At 35.4% G+C, this 17,752-nt stretch overlaps 1 protein-coding gene across 1 annotated transcript in view; it reads left to right on the top strand.

The window, feature by feature from the left end:
• COL11A1 (collagen type XI alpha 1 chain) overlaps window positions 1-17,752 on the top strand; it is a gene marked incomplete in the record, with an annotated part of 137,389 nt that overhangs the window by 5,870 nt on the left and 113,767 nt on the right. Inside the window, 1 exon segment of the mRNA XM_072420016.1 lies at window positions 16,368-16,535. Within this exon segment, the coding sequence (XP_072276117.1) occupies window positions 16,368-16,535 (168 nt within the window).

The following is a 17,752-nucleotide window of genomic DNA, read 5'->3' as shown; positions in this document are numbered from 1 at the left end:
TACTGTTTACATTTGAAGGAGGAGATGTGTGAAACAGGCAGCTGGGGCCAAATGCTAAGTGAAAGCATATGAAAAACTGAACTATTATAAATTCATAGTATTTTTGACATTTTGGATACCAGAAATAGGAAAATTCTTTCAGGCTTTTGATTCTGCTTGAAAAATTTGCTTTTCCCTGGGCCAGTTAGATGTTTAATGTAGATATTGATATTTAGGCAACCTCGTGAGCCGGATATCAGATATTGAATCAGGTTAGATATTATATCCAGCTGGCAGATCCCTGCAACAGAACAGGTATAAATGCTCCTCCAGAACTCTTTGGCTCTCCTTCTTCACTCAATTCAATTGTTGAAGCCTTTGACAGTTCAGCATTTGACACTTCCAGAGCTTTCAGATTCTTTCAGGTCTCATTCTATACAATTCTTATTCCTTTCCTGTCTGATTGCTGCTAATGTAGGGGAATTGGGAGACATGGCCACCTACTAGGTGAGTATAAAACATCTTCAGTTCTAGAGATCTGCCAGCAAGGTTTGTCGGGCACACTTATAAAACAAAACTGCTGAAGCTGCATCCTATATGCTTCTATAACTAAGCCTGAAGGGTGAAACACCTCATAGAATTTATGCCTAAATATGTTTATAGACTGGTGACAACCTGATGATTTTCTATCATGATTGTTGAATATATTAATTTTTGTGGATTTACCCTATAGTGCAGCTTCGGTCATTTTGCTTCATAAGGAAGTCTTGAAGTTTGTTAGATGTACTCCTATACATGCAGGGGCAGCTGGGAAATGGATTATAAAAATTGGGTCTTGGGAGTTTTCTTTTCATTGGTTGCTAAATTTGTTAGGCTATTCCCAGATTTGCTTTAAATCATTTTTTTATATTAAAGCACAACTTCCCAATCTATTTTGGGTAGAATAGCCAAGATTTACCTAGAAAATATAAAGGGAGGAGGAGGGGAAGTTTAACACTTCTGCTGTACCCTATATCTTTTTGGGAAATGGGTGGCAACAGTAAAGGTTCAAGTAAATCACCAGTAGATCACCATTAATCAGGGATTAAACTTTGTCTAAAGTAATAGTGGGCCCATTAAAATATTATTAAGTATCAGCCTGAGATTTTTGCCATTAAAGCAAAATTCCAAAGGGTTTTCAACAAATAAGCGTAACAGGAAATCACCAAAAAGATCAAGGTTCTGTGTGCTAATTTTCCTATGTCCCTTCTCTGAGCATTTATCAGTGATCAGTATCAATCAAATTCAACTATTCCATTAGTTAAGGAATCAGAATGTTTCCCTCATAAAAGAAAATATTTGGGGGAGTCTGTTGCTGACAAGGGGCACTCAATCTGTAACTTGTAGTAAAATACTTAATAACACTGTAAAACTATGCAGATGTTTGCAATTGTACAATATGCTTCTATTGTCCCCTTCAAAAAAGTAACATGTCAGATAGGGCCAAAGCGTTGCCCATAAACTTGTAGATTCCAGCACAAAAGACTGCAATAGTGAGAAATCTGATCTGTATCACTGATAGGCACAACATTTATTAACTACATTTAACAAAATTAGTATCCTCAGTGGGCATTGTTTTTTTTTTCTACTGGGCACAAATATCCAAACAGGTAACTACAGCACAGAACATTTGGCAGCAGAATAATACATGCACCAGCTGTTTGAAGAAAAGAATTAGAATGATACTCATGGTACACACACATGAGTAAAATAGTTTATGTGCACACGTATGAGCAATTTGATTAATTAAAAATTCCCCAACTAACACTTATTCAACCTGAACTGCAGGTGCACGGGCACATTTTATTGCCTGTGTGCAGTCATTTGATATGCTGGGAAAGTTGTGATTTTGTATCACTGCAGTTGATAATTTAATGATCTCTTTAACAATCCAGCTGTATGTGTATCTGACCCATAAATCAGAGTTAAAAACCCCATGAATCAAAATGTACTAACTTTATACAAAAGATACCCCGCATTACTTGGTCATTGAAATCTTATAGCTTTGCAAGGTAATGAATCCTTTACTAAAAAATAAATCTGGTGAACCTGCAAAAAAAGGTCCTTGCTCAGGCACTTTCCTAAAGAGTAATTATGCTCGATTTCCATTTGAAAGTTGTGTTCCTAAATTGTCACACACTCTCCCAATAGAGAGTTGATGTAAGTACCTATGCCATACACCAAATGTAGGCATGGCCTTAGGTTGTAAAGCTATTGCTCCAGTATGTACTCATAGATAGGAAATGACCAAAAGAGTGCAGGAAAAAAAAACAGCACTGAAATGCAAAACAGGATAAAGAAAGATGAATAAAACACAAAAAACAAACTATAAAAAAAATACCCTAACCCAAAGTACATGACAAAACTTTATATTACAGATAACACAGTGCTTTAGCAAATGATTGTCATGTTCAGTTTGGCTTTAGATGTACTTTAAAGTGAATAACATCAAGGAACATTTCTTGTCAGTGATGTTATATAGGGAAATCACAGTACGACAATTGCTGACTAAACTCATAACTGTTGCAACATCTCAGTGTTCAAATCAGTAGAAGAACGTTTTTGCTGATACATTTTTTAGGAACGACAGCGCAAAGAAATATAGCCATTGCAGAATTTAATATAGACTAATTACAATACCACACATACATTGTATTAGTTTTGTAACAAAAATGTTCTATTAATGTCAAATTACTAATGATACTTTATATTGAATGATCAGTCCACTAAACACTTTTACTTTTACCGGTACTTTTATTTCCCTTTACCTCTATGGCATGTTGTAGCTACACTTTGTTTTCTAGTTTCATCTTGACAATAATAATTTCTTTAAATCGCTTTCCAGTGAACAGTGACAACATATTATAAGGAGTGACACATTTACAAGCTTACAAGCTTTGTCACTCCTTTATCTTCTGCATCCTGTTGTTACTGTTATCGGCTAAAAAAAGCCAATGAGTGGTAATGAGAAGTAACATTTTCTGCATCTTTATTAGGGGCTTTATTGATTCAATGAGCCTGATTTATAAAAGCTCTCCAAGGCTGGAGAGGATACACAGCTGGCTAATCTAGCAAACTAAAATGGATGCCCTTAAAGTCATAAAGTCATCAATATTGATATTTGTTAGCAAATGTTTTCAGTCCTGAACCAGATCCATTTCAGGTTTGCTGTGTCACCCAGCTTCACTGATGAAAATGTATCCTCTCCAGCCTTGGAGAGCTTTATTAAATCAGGCCCTGTATCTGAAAAAGGTGCTGAACCATGCTAAAATGGGAGGGAACATCCAGAGTTCAAAGGTAGACAATAACAGGGCCAGGATATATGGGAGAAGGATCTCTTGGTTAAACTAAAAAGACATGCTGAAATCTAGGGGCTAACTCTTCTACAGAGGTCCAGCCTAAAACTTTTTTTTTACAAGTTAGTTAATACTTTTGACTATAGCAAGCAATTCTCATTCAGGTTGGTATTACATCCAATTAGCTGGTGACTAGGAGTACCATGTGGTTGTAATATACTTCATTGTAGAGGAAAATCTACAAATCTGATGTTATTGCCAAGCAGTCTGCATTTTCTTCAGATTAATGTTTGAATGATTGACTACCCATTTTATCAATGTTATGGGAGAATTATTTCTGAAGGCATTGACAACTTGGCATGATAACTTGTAATATAATATTCAGCATGATCTTAGTTAGGTATCACATTCATTTTATAGTCTTCAGTCAGTTTTTACAAGCAAATTAAGGTGCTTTATATTGGCAAGAAAAAATGGAAAATGATTCCATTGAAGTGCTGGTCTGACCTTTACGATCTAAACCCATATTTTGCTCAACAATCCCATAGCTCATAGTCTGGATGAAGAGATTCAATATTTACCCTTGTCAGGGTGGTGCCATTGTGTCAGTTTAAAAAAACAACTGTTTTTTTTAGTTATAATCCTAAAATTTGTACGGTTTGGGATCTCTGCTGTAATCCCTAGAATTAGCATCTGTATTGTGCATATATTAGTGTAATTTTGTAAATGATAGTGTATTTGTTGGATATAAGGAAATTACAAGGTAGTGTGCTTGTAAATGATACGTGCAGACAGGCGTGGGTATAAACCTTTCATGTGTGTGGCATAATACATGCAGACAGACCTCATCCAGATGCTTTTTTATGATATGGCTTGCCTCCATAGAGTTTCCTAAAGCAGAAAAGCAAAATACTTCTTAGGCAGTTTTTTTTGGGTTATTGGAAATGTCAAAAGCATATGTGGCAGTGTTATTCTACTTTTAAAAAAATTGAAGATTATGTATTTTTTATGAAATTAATTAGTGCTGATGAATTATAGAAAGCTAGGGCTTTCCGGCTATTGGTCCACAACTTTTGATTGACCAGACAGTAATAGAAACTTTCAGTAACTTTTATGGTTAATGTTTTGCAATATTACATCTTGAATTTGCTTTGCAGGAACCACTTATATTAACATAATAATCCTTGTATTCACTGCTCTTTTAGTCATTTTCCATTTGCTCTCTGCAAATCAATAAAATATTGATAAAGCATTGGTGCACGTTCATGAGCAAGACTATGAATGCTGATGGATTTTATTCAGACAGCAGAAAACACAACAAGAATGATACTGTAATAGTGTTAGATGAGCCGAAGCTTGCTGGCATCCATGAGGCATAAAATTGGCTTTAGATATGAGAAAGCTGTCAGGTGCAGGGCATGATGTAAATGCAATCAACTATTTTTTTTCATAAATGATAAAACTATATTTACTTAGATAAGAGGCAAGCATGAATAGTATTGGCCATGGAGGAAGAAAGAAAGCAGAAAGGCACTGATAAACTTTTTAGGTAGGCATTTTACTGCATGAGACAGGGAGTAGCAGAACAAAGTTCAACAAGCTGCTTTACTGCTCCCCTAGAGATTCTACATGGAGAAGACATAGGAAGCAATAAGCAGTGAGCCATGAGATATTCTGCATACTTTTCAGTGAACTCAGGCTATCTGTGCTGTCACCTTTCATAGTCCTGTATACTCGTATAACATACTCGTATACTGTATAACTCGTCGTTATACAGTATAAACAGTAGTAAGTTTTGTTAATGGGGGGGATGTAATCCATCTATCCTCAGGCATCCCCAGACATACATGAGACCTGATCTGTTATTCTATTATATAACTTTACGTGTGAAGATGGTAGAAAAAAGCAATGAGCCTGATTTATAAAAGCTCTCCAAGGCTGGAGAGGATACACTTTCATCAGTGAGGCTGTGTAATGCGGCAAACCTGGAATGGTGAAATTTTCATCACCATCCATCAAATATTTTAAATCCTGAACCAGATCCACAACAGGTTTGCTGGGTCATCCAGCTTCACTGGTGGAAGTGTATCTTCTCCAGCCTTAAAGAGCCTTAATAAATCTACCCAATAAGTTGTTGGGAGAGCCCCAAGCACTTTGCACTGGGCAATTCAAGAAGCTAACTTTTCTGTCCTTGGGACCTTCACAAACGTTTTACAAAAGTATTAAACCCGAAATGGAGGGCCAAATTACACTTTTGTGTTGTGGTAAGCATGTTAGGACATGAATTACCAAAATGCACAGCAATGCAACCGCTCTATACGTAGCATTTATTGTGAATGGCACTGTAACATACTGAATGGTGAAGTGCAATGTATATCATGTGCTGTGGGTTGCTGCTAAAAATAAAGTTTTGATTTCATTGTGGTGCATTGCTAATTGTCACTTTAAAGTAGTGGTGAATGTTACTGAAGCCTGCTAGTAGCTTGTGACAGCCAATGCTTTGATTAAAGTGGAACTAAATGCACTGATTTAGCTATATTATAAAACAGGCATTCTTTTAGAGATAACAGTCACATTTGCCAATGTGCTTATGTTGGCTTTTGAGTAACTGCCGATCAAAAGAGAGGTCAAAATAGCACCTTCCTTGGCTGTATAGGAGAGATAAGCCCCACTTCAAGATCTTTGATAACCATTACCACCAAAGGGACTGTCACTAGCAAGGGTCAAGCAAATATCAAAATGGCTTTATTGGTTGGTGTTAGTCAGGATGACTGTACATATTAGGCAGGCTGTATTTTCATGGGATAAGGGGTCTCCATGATTCAAATAATGAAGTATCCAATAAATAAAGTAGATGGGCCTAGAACAGTTATTTTGGGGAGGTAGAGTTAGCTGATACTAGACATTCTGCAGCCATGAAATGAGGTAGGCTCCAACTGATGTGCCATAGCTTATAATGCACACTGTACAGAGCTCAGGCCAAATTAATTCACCATGGGCACTCAGTCGGTATAACCTTTCAAGACTGAATTGTAAGGCCCAGAGCTCATCCTTCAACAAATTTCCAAAAGGTCTTCCAGTTAGTCAGAAAATCAAACTAAGCCATGAATAGACTATTGTTCAAAGGGTCAGTCTGTAAATGAAGTTTGTGATGACTATGACAGCAACAACAGTGTAGAAAAGTCTGGAAATTTCCAGCTCTTCCAAGTTTATAGATGATTATGTGTTTTCCAAGTTGCAGAATTATTAGTCAGACTGTTCTGCCTCTAAATTCCTATGCACTTATCCATTGTGTTCTTTATGTATTGGGGTTGTTTTACTGAGGGAATGAAGACTATTTACCTAACAAAATGAATACCCACTGTGCTTAGTAAATAAGGAAAAGCTGTGTTTGCTTTAAATGCCCAGCCATGTGGTGACACCTGTAGCTAGCTGTGTCACTCTAAAATGGATGGACAGCAGGAGGTAGTGGTGGACCTACTGTGATGTTTGGAAAACCACAACTAATCAATATTGTTGTACTGAAAGAACAAATGAAGTTCACCTTTTTTATCAATTACCTATCACTACACTAATTATTATTATTATTATTTTTAATAATAATAATAATAATAATAATAGAAATAATAAAACGTATTTATTATAGTCCCAACATTTTACGCAATGCTGTACATTAAATAGGAGTTGCAGATGAAATATACCACCATTTAAAGTCCTCACAGATAAATCAACATCATATATTCAATCATCTTGTTAAACCATAAATATTTCAGTGCAGGTACAATAAAGATAGTATTCTATTAAATGTGATAATTTATAGGGTCAAATAAATGTTGGTATGAGAAAGAAACCTACCCAATCAAGGGGAGAACTTACAAACCCTTTGCAGATAGCACTGGTGACAAAGCAAGTTAGGACCCTAGTACTTCAAAGCAGCGGTGCTGCCTTTTGCAAATCATATTGCAAAAACTAAAATCAGAAATTTGTGCCAACTAATAAAAGTTAAATTACCCCTTGGTCAGAGCCTGATGCCAGCTTTGGCTGTAAGGATTGCTTTTTAGGTTATTTGCAGAGTTGCATAGCCGCATAAGTCACATTTTGTTGAATTTCCTGCATTTTTTTTTTACCTTACAATAATAGCGTGTTGGAGAGTTTTTTTTATATTTTGTTCCCTTTTGAAATCTGATTTACAACCATCCAAAGGTATCCAAACATTATTTCACCTTATTCCTTACGGCTTTATACACCTACCTCAAAGGTACATTCTTAAAGTCTTTAAAACAAATCATTCAATCATGTAGAAGCACAAATCTTCTTTTTGGGGGGAATCCTTTGTGAAGTCACTTTTTACTTTTACCTTTCAAAAAATCACTTTAATAACTAACATTTTTTATTACTTTCATAAATCAAACCCACTATGTATGATTATACTAAATGCATAAGTGTTTTTCCTGGATGAGTAAATAGCTAAAGCTTATAAAACTACAAAAGCAGCCGGGTAATGTGAATTATTGGCTTGCTGTGTTTTCAGCTTTGAAGGACATCAACAAAAGACCTTTTGTTCATTATGATTCTTTCTGCAGAATTCCATAATCAAAGATGTTTTCTGGATATGGTTAAGAAAACAATGGCTTAAGTGGTGTGCATATAAATCACTGGTAAAACCCAGCAATAAGATACATATGAAGCAGCTTTATGAATGAGTGCATTTCTTTACTGTCAGGTGTAATTTATTAGGATAGTATGGCATGTTGGAACAACTTATTTTGGCTTGAAAGTATCCCATCTTGTTTTCCTTCCAGGCATAACCTTCACTAATGAAAACAAAAGTGTTCATCTAGCCATGCAGTACAAAGGCTGTCCGTTTAAATTAAGTAATTATTCAAGGTTAACTTTTTACTTGACCTGCAAATTCTGGGCTCTTTATTTTATTATTACCAATAGGAACATGGTGATTTAAATGAGCTCAAAACATAGAACTAACTTCATTTTAAACATTTTAGAAGTTCATCTTGGTTAGTGTTTTTCACTCACAAGTGGAAGATATCAGTAAATGTATTCCATATAACCTTGGTAGACGTGCAGCTTTGTTAGTTGGTAACATGGGGTTGGTAACATGGAGTTCGATAAACATTCTGTTGGCCATACTTGGGGTAACGAAAAGCAAAAGATAGCTCAGGTGATTTGAATTAGTTGAGTTGGGTTGGGAGCTTGTGAGAGGGGGTGAATATAAATATGCCTGAAAGAGGGTATTCAAATTGAAAGGGGAATGTAAAACCTTTAGGGGAAGTAGCAAAGGGAAAATGTGTTTACAAGTTTATACTTATCTTTGCTACCCTAACATGGAAAATAGCCATACTAGTCAAACCATACTGGTGGTATGAAATTCTTAGTTTTTTTTTTTTCGCATTGCTGCATGTTGATTTTTTACACGTTATTAAATCATAGCTTTGACTTCAGTCCAGTACAAGTTAATTGACAGACAAGCAATTGCACCAAACTTTCCTATTAAGGTGTCCCCAACCCCTTAAACTGCTCATTAAACATTACTATGAAATGAATAAGAAGACATTCTTCAGACAATGAAACTATTCGGTCTTCAGATGTACAACCACAAAGTATTAGATAGCTTTTAAAGTCCCATTTCATCCTTGTAGTCTGAATAATGCAGAAATTGTACGATTTTCATCTAGAGATGTGGCAATTTTCATCTAAGGATGTGGCCATAAATGCCACACAAGCTGGACTTCACCTCCAACGCATAGGAATGATACCCTTAGCAGTTTACAAAAGAAATATCACTGGTTGTTTTTTGATTACTGCTATTTTTTTGTCACCTGTTCGGGTCACTAGGGCATTGTATTATGTAAAGATCAGCAGGTATTTTGCTGTAAGCACGTACTGGCATGTATTTTTATGCATAAATTGCTCGAAGAAAGTTTTTTTTTCTTCCAACATCTAATTTGTGCTTCTGGCTTCACACCTATACTTGTTCACAGCAGGGGTCACTGGAAACATAGGGGGGTGCATCCCCTGTTATTACTATTTTTCTTGTACAATACACAAGCATGAGTTGTATTTTGCATGTTTCTTTTGATATTTATTTTTCTAAATAACCCAATATGCAGTTTAGAAAAAGGAGGATGTTCAGTGTGATTTTGTTTGTTTTATAGCCAACAGCCAGATAAAAGATAACATTAGAACTGTAGTTGCCTGTTTAGGAATAGTTTGTAAAGCTACTGGCATAAAACAGAAATATTCTTCTTAGCCTGCAGCAGTATCTTCTCTTTTGTGTCTCACATTTGATATTGTCCCGAGTTTACTGTACAAAAGCTTTGGCAGGAGATAAAGTAATACATTCAGTTTCTCTGAAACTCCTGTGGTTAGTCCAGCATATCAAACACTTCCCAGCAGGAACCTGCGTTGTCCTTTCTGACACAGCAATGAGGACAGCTATGCACAACGAGAGAGAGAGCTAAAGCAAGACATCTGTTACTGTGGCATAAAAAGAAGTCAGCATTGAAGAAGAAACATTTCAGTAAAGGTTATTTATTCACCAGTTATAGAAGTTTACAGTCTAAACAGGGCATTATCCTTTGGGTGTAAAGACAGTTACTCAAAGATTTACTTTTTTTTTTAAGGCTTGTTTTGGACATGTTTTATGTAAAGAGCAACAGCAGTAATGGAACTAACAGTTATTTCTAGGCAAGAAGGACTTAGGTTGCTGATCCATTTTCTTTCAATATTATTAGTAAATAATAAATTAACTTAGTTTATTTCCTTGCTATTGCTTTCACATCACAAAAGTGTTGATGACATCATCATACTTTGCCCCTAAAGTCATCATTTGCATTAGACTAATATATATATATATATATATATATATATGCATAGGATAACTTTGGAAAGAACCATTCAGCAGTTTAATAATTGCCTTGGTTTGGTCTGGAATTTCAATTTTGTGACTAAATAAGACTTGCTATATACAACAGCAGTTGAATCCACTCACTGGTGGTAGCTGTGTCACAATAAAATAAATCTGTCTGTAAATGGGCGAGCAGGTGTCTCTCAGAATATAACTTACAAGGAAATATCTCTTTGTCATCTGTTGTAGTGGGGCCAATCACTGTTTCTCTTACAGCTTTAAACAAATGCATTTTTAACTTTCTTTTACTCCTACTATAAAAGAGGAAGGGTTTAGAGTTGCACAGACAAACTCCCACAAGTGGTAAAATCTCTGTGAGCGAATCCAATATCTTGGGAACATTTTGAGGATTGCTGCATTCAGGGTGGGATTGGGCCATTTATGGTCATCCCTCTATCTGGTGGTCTGTGTCTGCATATAGCTTAACAAATCTATATACATACTAAATAACCCCTGGACTTCTGTAAAATTCAGATTGTGTTGTTTAAAATATGAAAATATAAGACATGACACACAGGATAGCTCACAACATAAGCCTATTAGTGAAAATTTATGAAGGGAAATTACAACATTAACCTTGATTAGGTACATGAAAATACTTGTCCTGTCTAAGGGGAGTACAGGTCAGTAAGGTGGGTCTTCTGTTCAATTTTAAAACAATGTTTTAAATAAAGGACAAAATAAATCTAGTAGTTTAAGGGTTGAGAATTAAGCAAGTTTGAAGTTAATGGTTTGGCCTTCCAGTGTAAGGTTAGAGTCCAGATTTGGGGTGTTAAGTGTTAGGTCATCTTAATAGTTAGGTTAGTTTTGAGGTTCTGGGTAGTGTATTTTCCTGGGCCTAACACTACAAGATCCATATCTGCAATTTCAAAACCTGAACAACAATGCTGGATATCTGTATCAGCCTGAGATTGACTTTCAGGAGTCAAGTGTGGTATTATATCATAGAAAGGTGATTTCTGATGAGCACATCCCTGCTATTATATACAATGACAATAGACATTGCTTGATACATAAGGGCTCTATTTATAAAACAGAAAATTGAATATTCAGTGGGATTTACTGCCGCTGAAACACATGGTCCACGAGGGAATGTTTGAGGCGGGTCTCTGATTCTCTGTTTTTTAAAAAGAGCTCTTAGAAATACTTATTTATGTAGTCCTAAAATATGTTTACTTTAATATTATTTAGTCATTTTACTATTTAACTGAGACAGGACTAATAGTAATAAGAGTAAATATATATATATATATATATATATATATATATATATATATATATATAAATGTATTTCTAGCATGCAGAATAAAAACTTTTTTCTGAGGCTCAAAGGTTTTTTTAATGGAGCATAAAAAATATAGGAGAGAATCTCACAGGTGAAAACAGAAGGCACTGAATCTATTGTATAGATGTACTATGACAGGTCACTTTGATGTGTCTAAAGTTTTTTCCTGATTTTTTTCCTAAAGCTGTCTCATAACTGCTAATCCCATTTCCCTTCCTTAAACCTCTTTCTAATCCCTTTAAAGCACACTGAAATACCCTCTGGATGTGTACAAATTCTCTTATGAATTGTTGAAGGCTAGAGGCCATTCAAGGATTTTCCCTAAAATGTAATTTATGAAGGATAGCAGCAAATTTATAGAATTTTCAGTATCCATGTGCATCTTTTCTTCAGCTGTTTTCTTTTAATGATGTACAACACGTACATTTGAGGTGTGGCATATTAAATGGTTGAAGCTATTGAACCCCATGCACTCTAGCTTTCTTAAATACTCTTTGGGTTGTTATGACTCTGTTATTTGGACTCAACCACACATTTCCTGAGAGCTATTAGCTATATGAGTCCAATGACCTTCAGCCATATTAAAACCATAAAGGATTTCAGGGTTCATTCATACCCATATTCTTCACAATGGCTTGTGGTATGTTATGGTGATTTTACTACTGTTACCAGTATTGGTGATGTAAAAATATATACATTAATAATGCACAATCAGTCATAGAATCAGTCATGGGGAGTCTCAGCAATGACAATCCAAGACTGTAGTCAGTGTAACTAATAGCAGGCATTCCATGTACTCAAGGTTTACTTCATATATTTTACTATTTATAGCAGCCATTCTCAGCCAGGGTTCTAAGTAATCCAATGTCCAATGCCACTTAGCAGAGCCACCTGTAATAAACCAATTATATTGTTAGCTCTCTGTGAGGTTAGTGTTCTGATCACCACTATAGAATTTTCCCCACAGATCCCTAACAAATTAGTGGTAGCAGGGGTCTTGAGCCATGAAAAGTATATCAATGATTCCTCTGGGGTAAAAAGGTTAACAAGGGCTGATTTAAATTGAGTGAATCACATTTTTCCTCACTATCACAGTCTACTGTATATTAATATGGGAAAATCTGGTAAGCAAAGGCTTTGTTACATAAATGTGCATGTGTTCCCATGTTCAATGGTGTACCACATCCCAAATAAGCTCATTATATAGATATATATATATATACAAATACCAGAGGGTAAAGGTATAAAACATAAAACCAATAATTTATTCAAATCAATTATTAAAAAAATGTTTTGTACATGCCAACCTTTGGAAGGTCGTATTTTGTAGAGCAATAAAACTGATGGCTTCAAGCTTCGTTTTCTGTGTTTTATAGTAAACAAAAGGCTAAAGCATATATAATTCTATCATTTATTTATAGTAGGTATGCATAAATAATACAAACTTTTAGAAAGTAAGTATATCTTACATTCTAGGATTACATTACAACTTTGCATACACCAACACTACATGCACAGAATTATATAAATCACCAACCTAACTCCTTTTCCTCCTATAAATTAAATCTGTGTCGTTTTGTTTTTAACTTAAGACTAAACTACCCTTTTGTGTTTTTTATTTCTTAAGCAAAAGATAAAAATCATACCCCCCCCCAAAAAAAAACAAACAAAGAAATAAGCTTACCAGTCCAGTAAATGTTGGCTGAATCAGTTTTTCAGACTAAGAGCATTTTCAGCAGATAGAGAAAAATTCTGTTTATATTGCTAAAATAATAAATGCATAGTGTTTGCCATTTTCTATGAGCTAAACTGAAATCAGCCCATTCCCCATGTTATGGCATCAAACATCTTTCTGGTTCAGTGGTAGATATGACTCAGTACATGCAGTGGAGCATTGAGCGTAGCCTCCCAGTGAGAGACAGAATTAGAAAGTAAAAACAAAAAGAGAAACAATGCAGGAAAAAAATGCTGTAACTACATGGACCACTAAGCTGCAATAATAAATATTCTTATTTTTTTTTTTTTTTTTTGGGGGGGGGGGGGGGGTTTAGCTATCCTATCCTAGGTTTTTTATACAGATAGTTTAAAAAATAGCAGTTTCATGAAATGTGTTTGCTAGGAGAGTATGTTGCTAATACTATTTTTTTTAAAAAATATCATTATAAGTAATATTATTATTAGGGAAAATACATGATAGTCATGGAAGTAGTAGTATCGGTATTAGGTCTAGAAAATCACAAATATAAGCTAACTTCTAAAAAAACTCATCAGTTATAGCTGGGAAGAGGAACACATTTTTGCAAAGTAGAACAGACACCATTTTCTGCAGTTAACTGAGAAAGTTATTGTTCCCATGATAGCCATCTCAAATTCTACACAGTATTGTGGGGGAAGGTGACCACCCACATAGGCTCCAGTTGTTTGGGTGACATTTCTGCATTTGAAGCATGATACCTGTAAGTAACTTCTTCTTGCTAGACTACATCAGATGCAGCTCTAAAAATATGTGTTGTTTGAATAATATCACAGAAGACAAAGTTAGCTTGTGCTTGGCCTCAGTTGCCTTTAAACGCTATATCAAGATATTTAAAATGATCCCATTTCTGTTAGACCTATGTTCTACTGTGTTAATCTCTATGTGAGTAATTCTTAAAATCATATCAAAATCAAAATGAGAGCTGACTAAAAAGTGAGACTGATAGTAATATTAGTTTTATTGAAATTATTTAAGTAACTATAATTAGTTATGAATATATATAATCCAGCACTGATATACCCAACGTTTACATTTTTTTAGGAAAATATGCTGCTTGTGAAATTTTACGTGTATCTCACTTTATTATTTTCTTAATTCCATGAAAAATTGTCACGTCTAAGGAGACTTCACAAGGAGTCTAAGGAGACTTCACAATTTATGGCTGACAACTACAGCAACCACTTATCTCTCCCTACCTCTTGGTAATAGGGATCACAACCAGTTCAGTACTGGGCCTTCATCTGACTTTTGTATCCAATTTTGCTACCACTGAATCATTATAAATTCTTGCTTTAACAAGTAAAGACATTCGAGATTGTTACACAATGCAGACAGTTTGACAGGCCTATATTCTATTCTGTTTCTGGAACTACCATGTTTTCTGTGCATGTCTTCCCAGACTGACAAGGCTCCAGGTGAAAATTGCATAGCTGGATTTTTTTTTCTAGCTAATACTATTTAGTTTTCTAAAGCTGCATACACACGTCAGATTTTTATCGCCCGATAATCGGCATCGGCTAAATATCGGGCGAAAATCTGGTGTGTGTACAGACGGCGTCGTCCATCATCTGAACGACCGTCCTGGTGGATCCACGGACGATGAACGACGACCGATCCTCATGAAAGGGAAGAGGGAGAGCGCGCAGCAGGGTGCCGCTCCGTCGCTCTCCCCCTCCCCTCTCTATAGAGCAGAACGGTGCTGTATGTACAGCACTGTTCGTGCATCGTGTAGTACTTTGTCGTTGGAAAGGATCGTGAAAGATCCTTTCCAACGACAAAAATTGCACGTGTGTACGCAGCTTAAAACAATAGTGGCCTGTAAAAAAAAATTACTTCTAATTCTCACCATCTTTCAATAGTGATCTGGCATTTGGCTCTACCAATCCTAATCTTAGGTCAATGAGTCACTTAGGACATTCAGATGTAATAAATCAGATGCTTGTAAAGATCATACTGCATTTTACACTTAGGCCAATTTGAGACTCGCAGTAAACCACAGCATTCTACTGCATTCTCAACTGCACTCCCAACACTCAACTGTATAGGGGCAGTTGGGAACCACTTTGTGCACACTTTTCACAAGGCTGCATTTGAGTTTCAGTTGGTTGCAGCATGGTTCTTCACTCTTCTGGCCTTTGTGTGGCCTGGAAAAATCACACAGCAAAAACAAGTTTAACACATGTAAATGTATTACCCTGCAGTGCAGTTTGCTGCTCCTGGTGCATTTTAGCAGTACATTGCAGTCATGCACCTGGAAGCAGTTTGATAAGCATTATGCAAATGAAATTGTAAAAGGAGGCTTAGATTTTGCTAGTGTCCTATATTATTACAATGCATTTAAACCAAATATAATTATGCTCATGGTTTACTACCTATTTATGTATTATTTACTACTTTTCTTTCATAATAATACAGTGTTTCAATAACATAAGAAGTAATGAATGACCAAAAAAAAAAAGCTACAGAGCTTAATTTTACTATTCATTTAGAAATATTTTAATATATAATGTAATAAAATGTTGGTAGTTTAGCTACCAGAATTATGGCTTTAATGTTTGCAGTGCACAATACTAGAATCCCTAGATTAGGAAAGGATTTTTAAAAATTTTCCCAGCATTAGGTTAAAGGGAGTTGAAGGTGTTAGGGATGGCATAAGGTAAACCCGAGTCAGACTGGTTGTGTTGATCAACAATCCATCATGTAGGTTGGAGTTGAAGTGATGACACAGGAAAAATCAAGTGCAGGTTGACGATAGCCAATAATGGTGACTAGTACTTTTTGGGCACAGCTTCCAGAGTCCACTTCTTTTAATAGTCCAATTTTATAAGTACTTGCTGAATGTGTTCTGCATCAATGTGGCAAAATTATTTTAATTTTAAGCAAATGGCACATATGCAGGCCATGCAAACAGCAATGATGTCTTGTAAAGTGTATTTATTTATCATGAGTACTGATCTTACTACACCTTTCAGAAGGGTTACCCCATTTTCCCATTAAACATTGTTCTGTTTGTTATCATTGATATCATTTGACACTAAAAATAATGTGTGGTCTATTAACCATTTTTTTGTCTTCTATCTTTTTCAGCTGGACCAGTCAATGTACTCAAAGCATTAGATTTTCAAAGTACACCAGAAGGTGTCTCAAAAACAACAGGGTTTTGCACAAACAGAAAGGCATCCAAGGGATCAGACACAGCATACAGAGTTCAGAAACATGCCCAGCTTAGTATACCAATGAAACAATTATACCCAGGTAAGGTCATCTTTTATTCCTGTCATATTGTGTGATTTATTTATACTTAAATGGAGAAAAACAAAGCTATTGAATTTGGTTAGTCAGTCAAAACTGCAAGATGGATCCAATGAAGAATTGTTTGGCTTTCAATGTATTAGTTATCCTATTCATTTTGCACATTAAACTGTCATCTGACTGTGGCCATCTGCTGATTGTGGATTTCTGAAATGCAAATGGAAGAGAACGCCAAAATATAATATAACATCTGACTAGATAACCAGGTTAACAAATCAGAGATCACTTTTCCTCCTAAGGAAAATCACAAATTAAAGCTAACTTCTAAAAAAAGCTCACCAGTTATAACTAGGATAACAAATCAGAGATCACTTTTCCTCTTAAAGAAAATCACAAATAAAGCTAACTTCTAAAACAACTCACCAGTTATAGCTAGGATAACAAATCAGAGATCACTTTTCCTTTTAATCCTTAAGAACATTAAGAACGGAGGGGTCATAAAAACACATTGCATCATGAAGCAAGTTAAAATCAAATGCAAAACAAAACGTGCATGTTTTGTGTGCGCTTTTTGCATTATAGTGTAAAGAAATCCTTAGCCATATTGTTTCTCTTCTGTAAGGCTCCCGGGTGGATATCAGCAAAATGAATTAAATGAATGAAGGGGTTGCACTAGGAAAAAGCAAAACAGGACTTTTTGAGCTGCTTGGAAACTTAAATAGTTATGATTGTACGTTATATGTACACATAGGACATATCAAGAAGAAACTAACTGGTTACTATTGGGGACCATTTTTTCTGTTAGACATGTTTCTACACTCTCAGCCCTTCAATAGCCTGAAACCTCCTCAAAGTTGTGCAGTAGCATTATTAAACACAAGACAGTCTTCATCTGTGTATTCCATATTGAAAGGTTCATATTACTATGCCCTAAAATAGTATTTTAATATTCTACATTCTGTTTTACTTCTTACTCACAACAGGACTTTATTATAATAATATACAAAAATACTTGTTCAAGAATGTAGTTAAAATGTATCACAGGAGAAGGAAATTAAAAATATGTGGATTCCTTGGAGGGTTTTAAAAGTCACATAAAAGATGCATACGAGTTTTAATATCTTCCCCTGAAATGTGAAGCCACTTAGTTAATCATCTAGCCAGCTTGCAATCATGTGAATTATTGTCTAAGGAATTGGTTGAAATGTTCACGTCCAATG

Source organism: Pyxicephalus adspersus, chromosome 8 (assembly GCF_032062135.1).
Source record: "Pyxicephalus adspersus chromosome 8, UCB_Pads_2.0, whole genome shotgun sequence".
NCBI lineage: Eukaryota > Metazoa > Chordata > Amphibia > Anura > Pyxicephalidae > Pyxicephalus > Pyxicephalus adspersus.
Note: the sequence above shows the minus strand (reverse complement) of the source record. Positions and strands in the feature narration are given on the sequence as shown.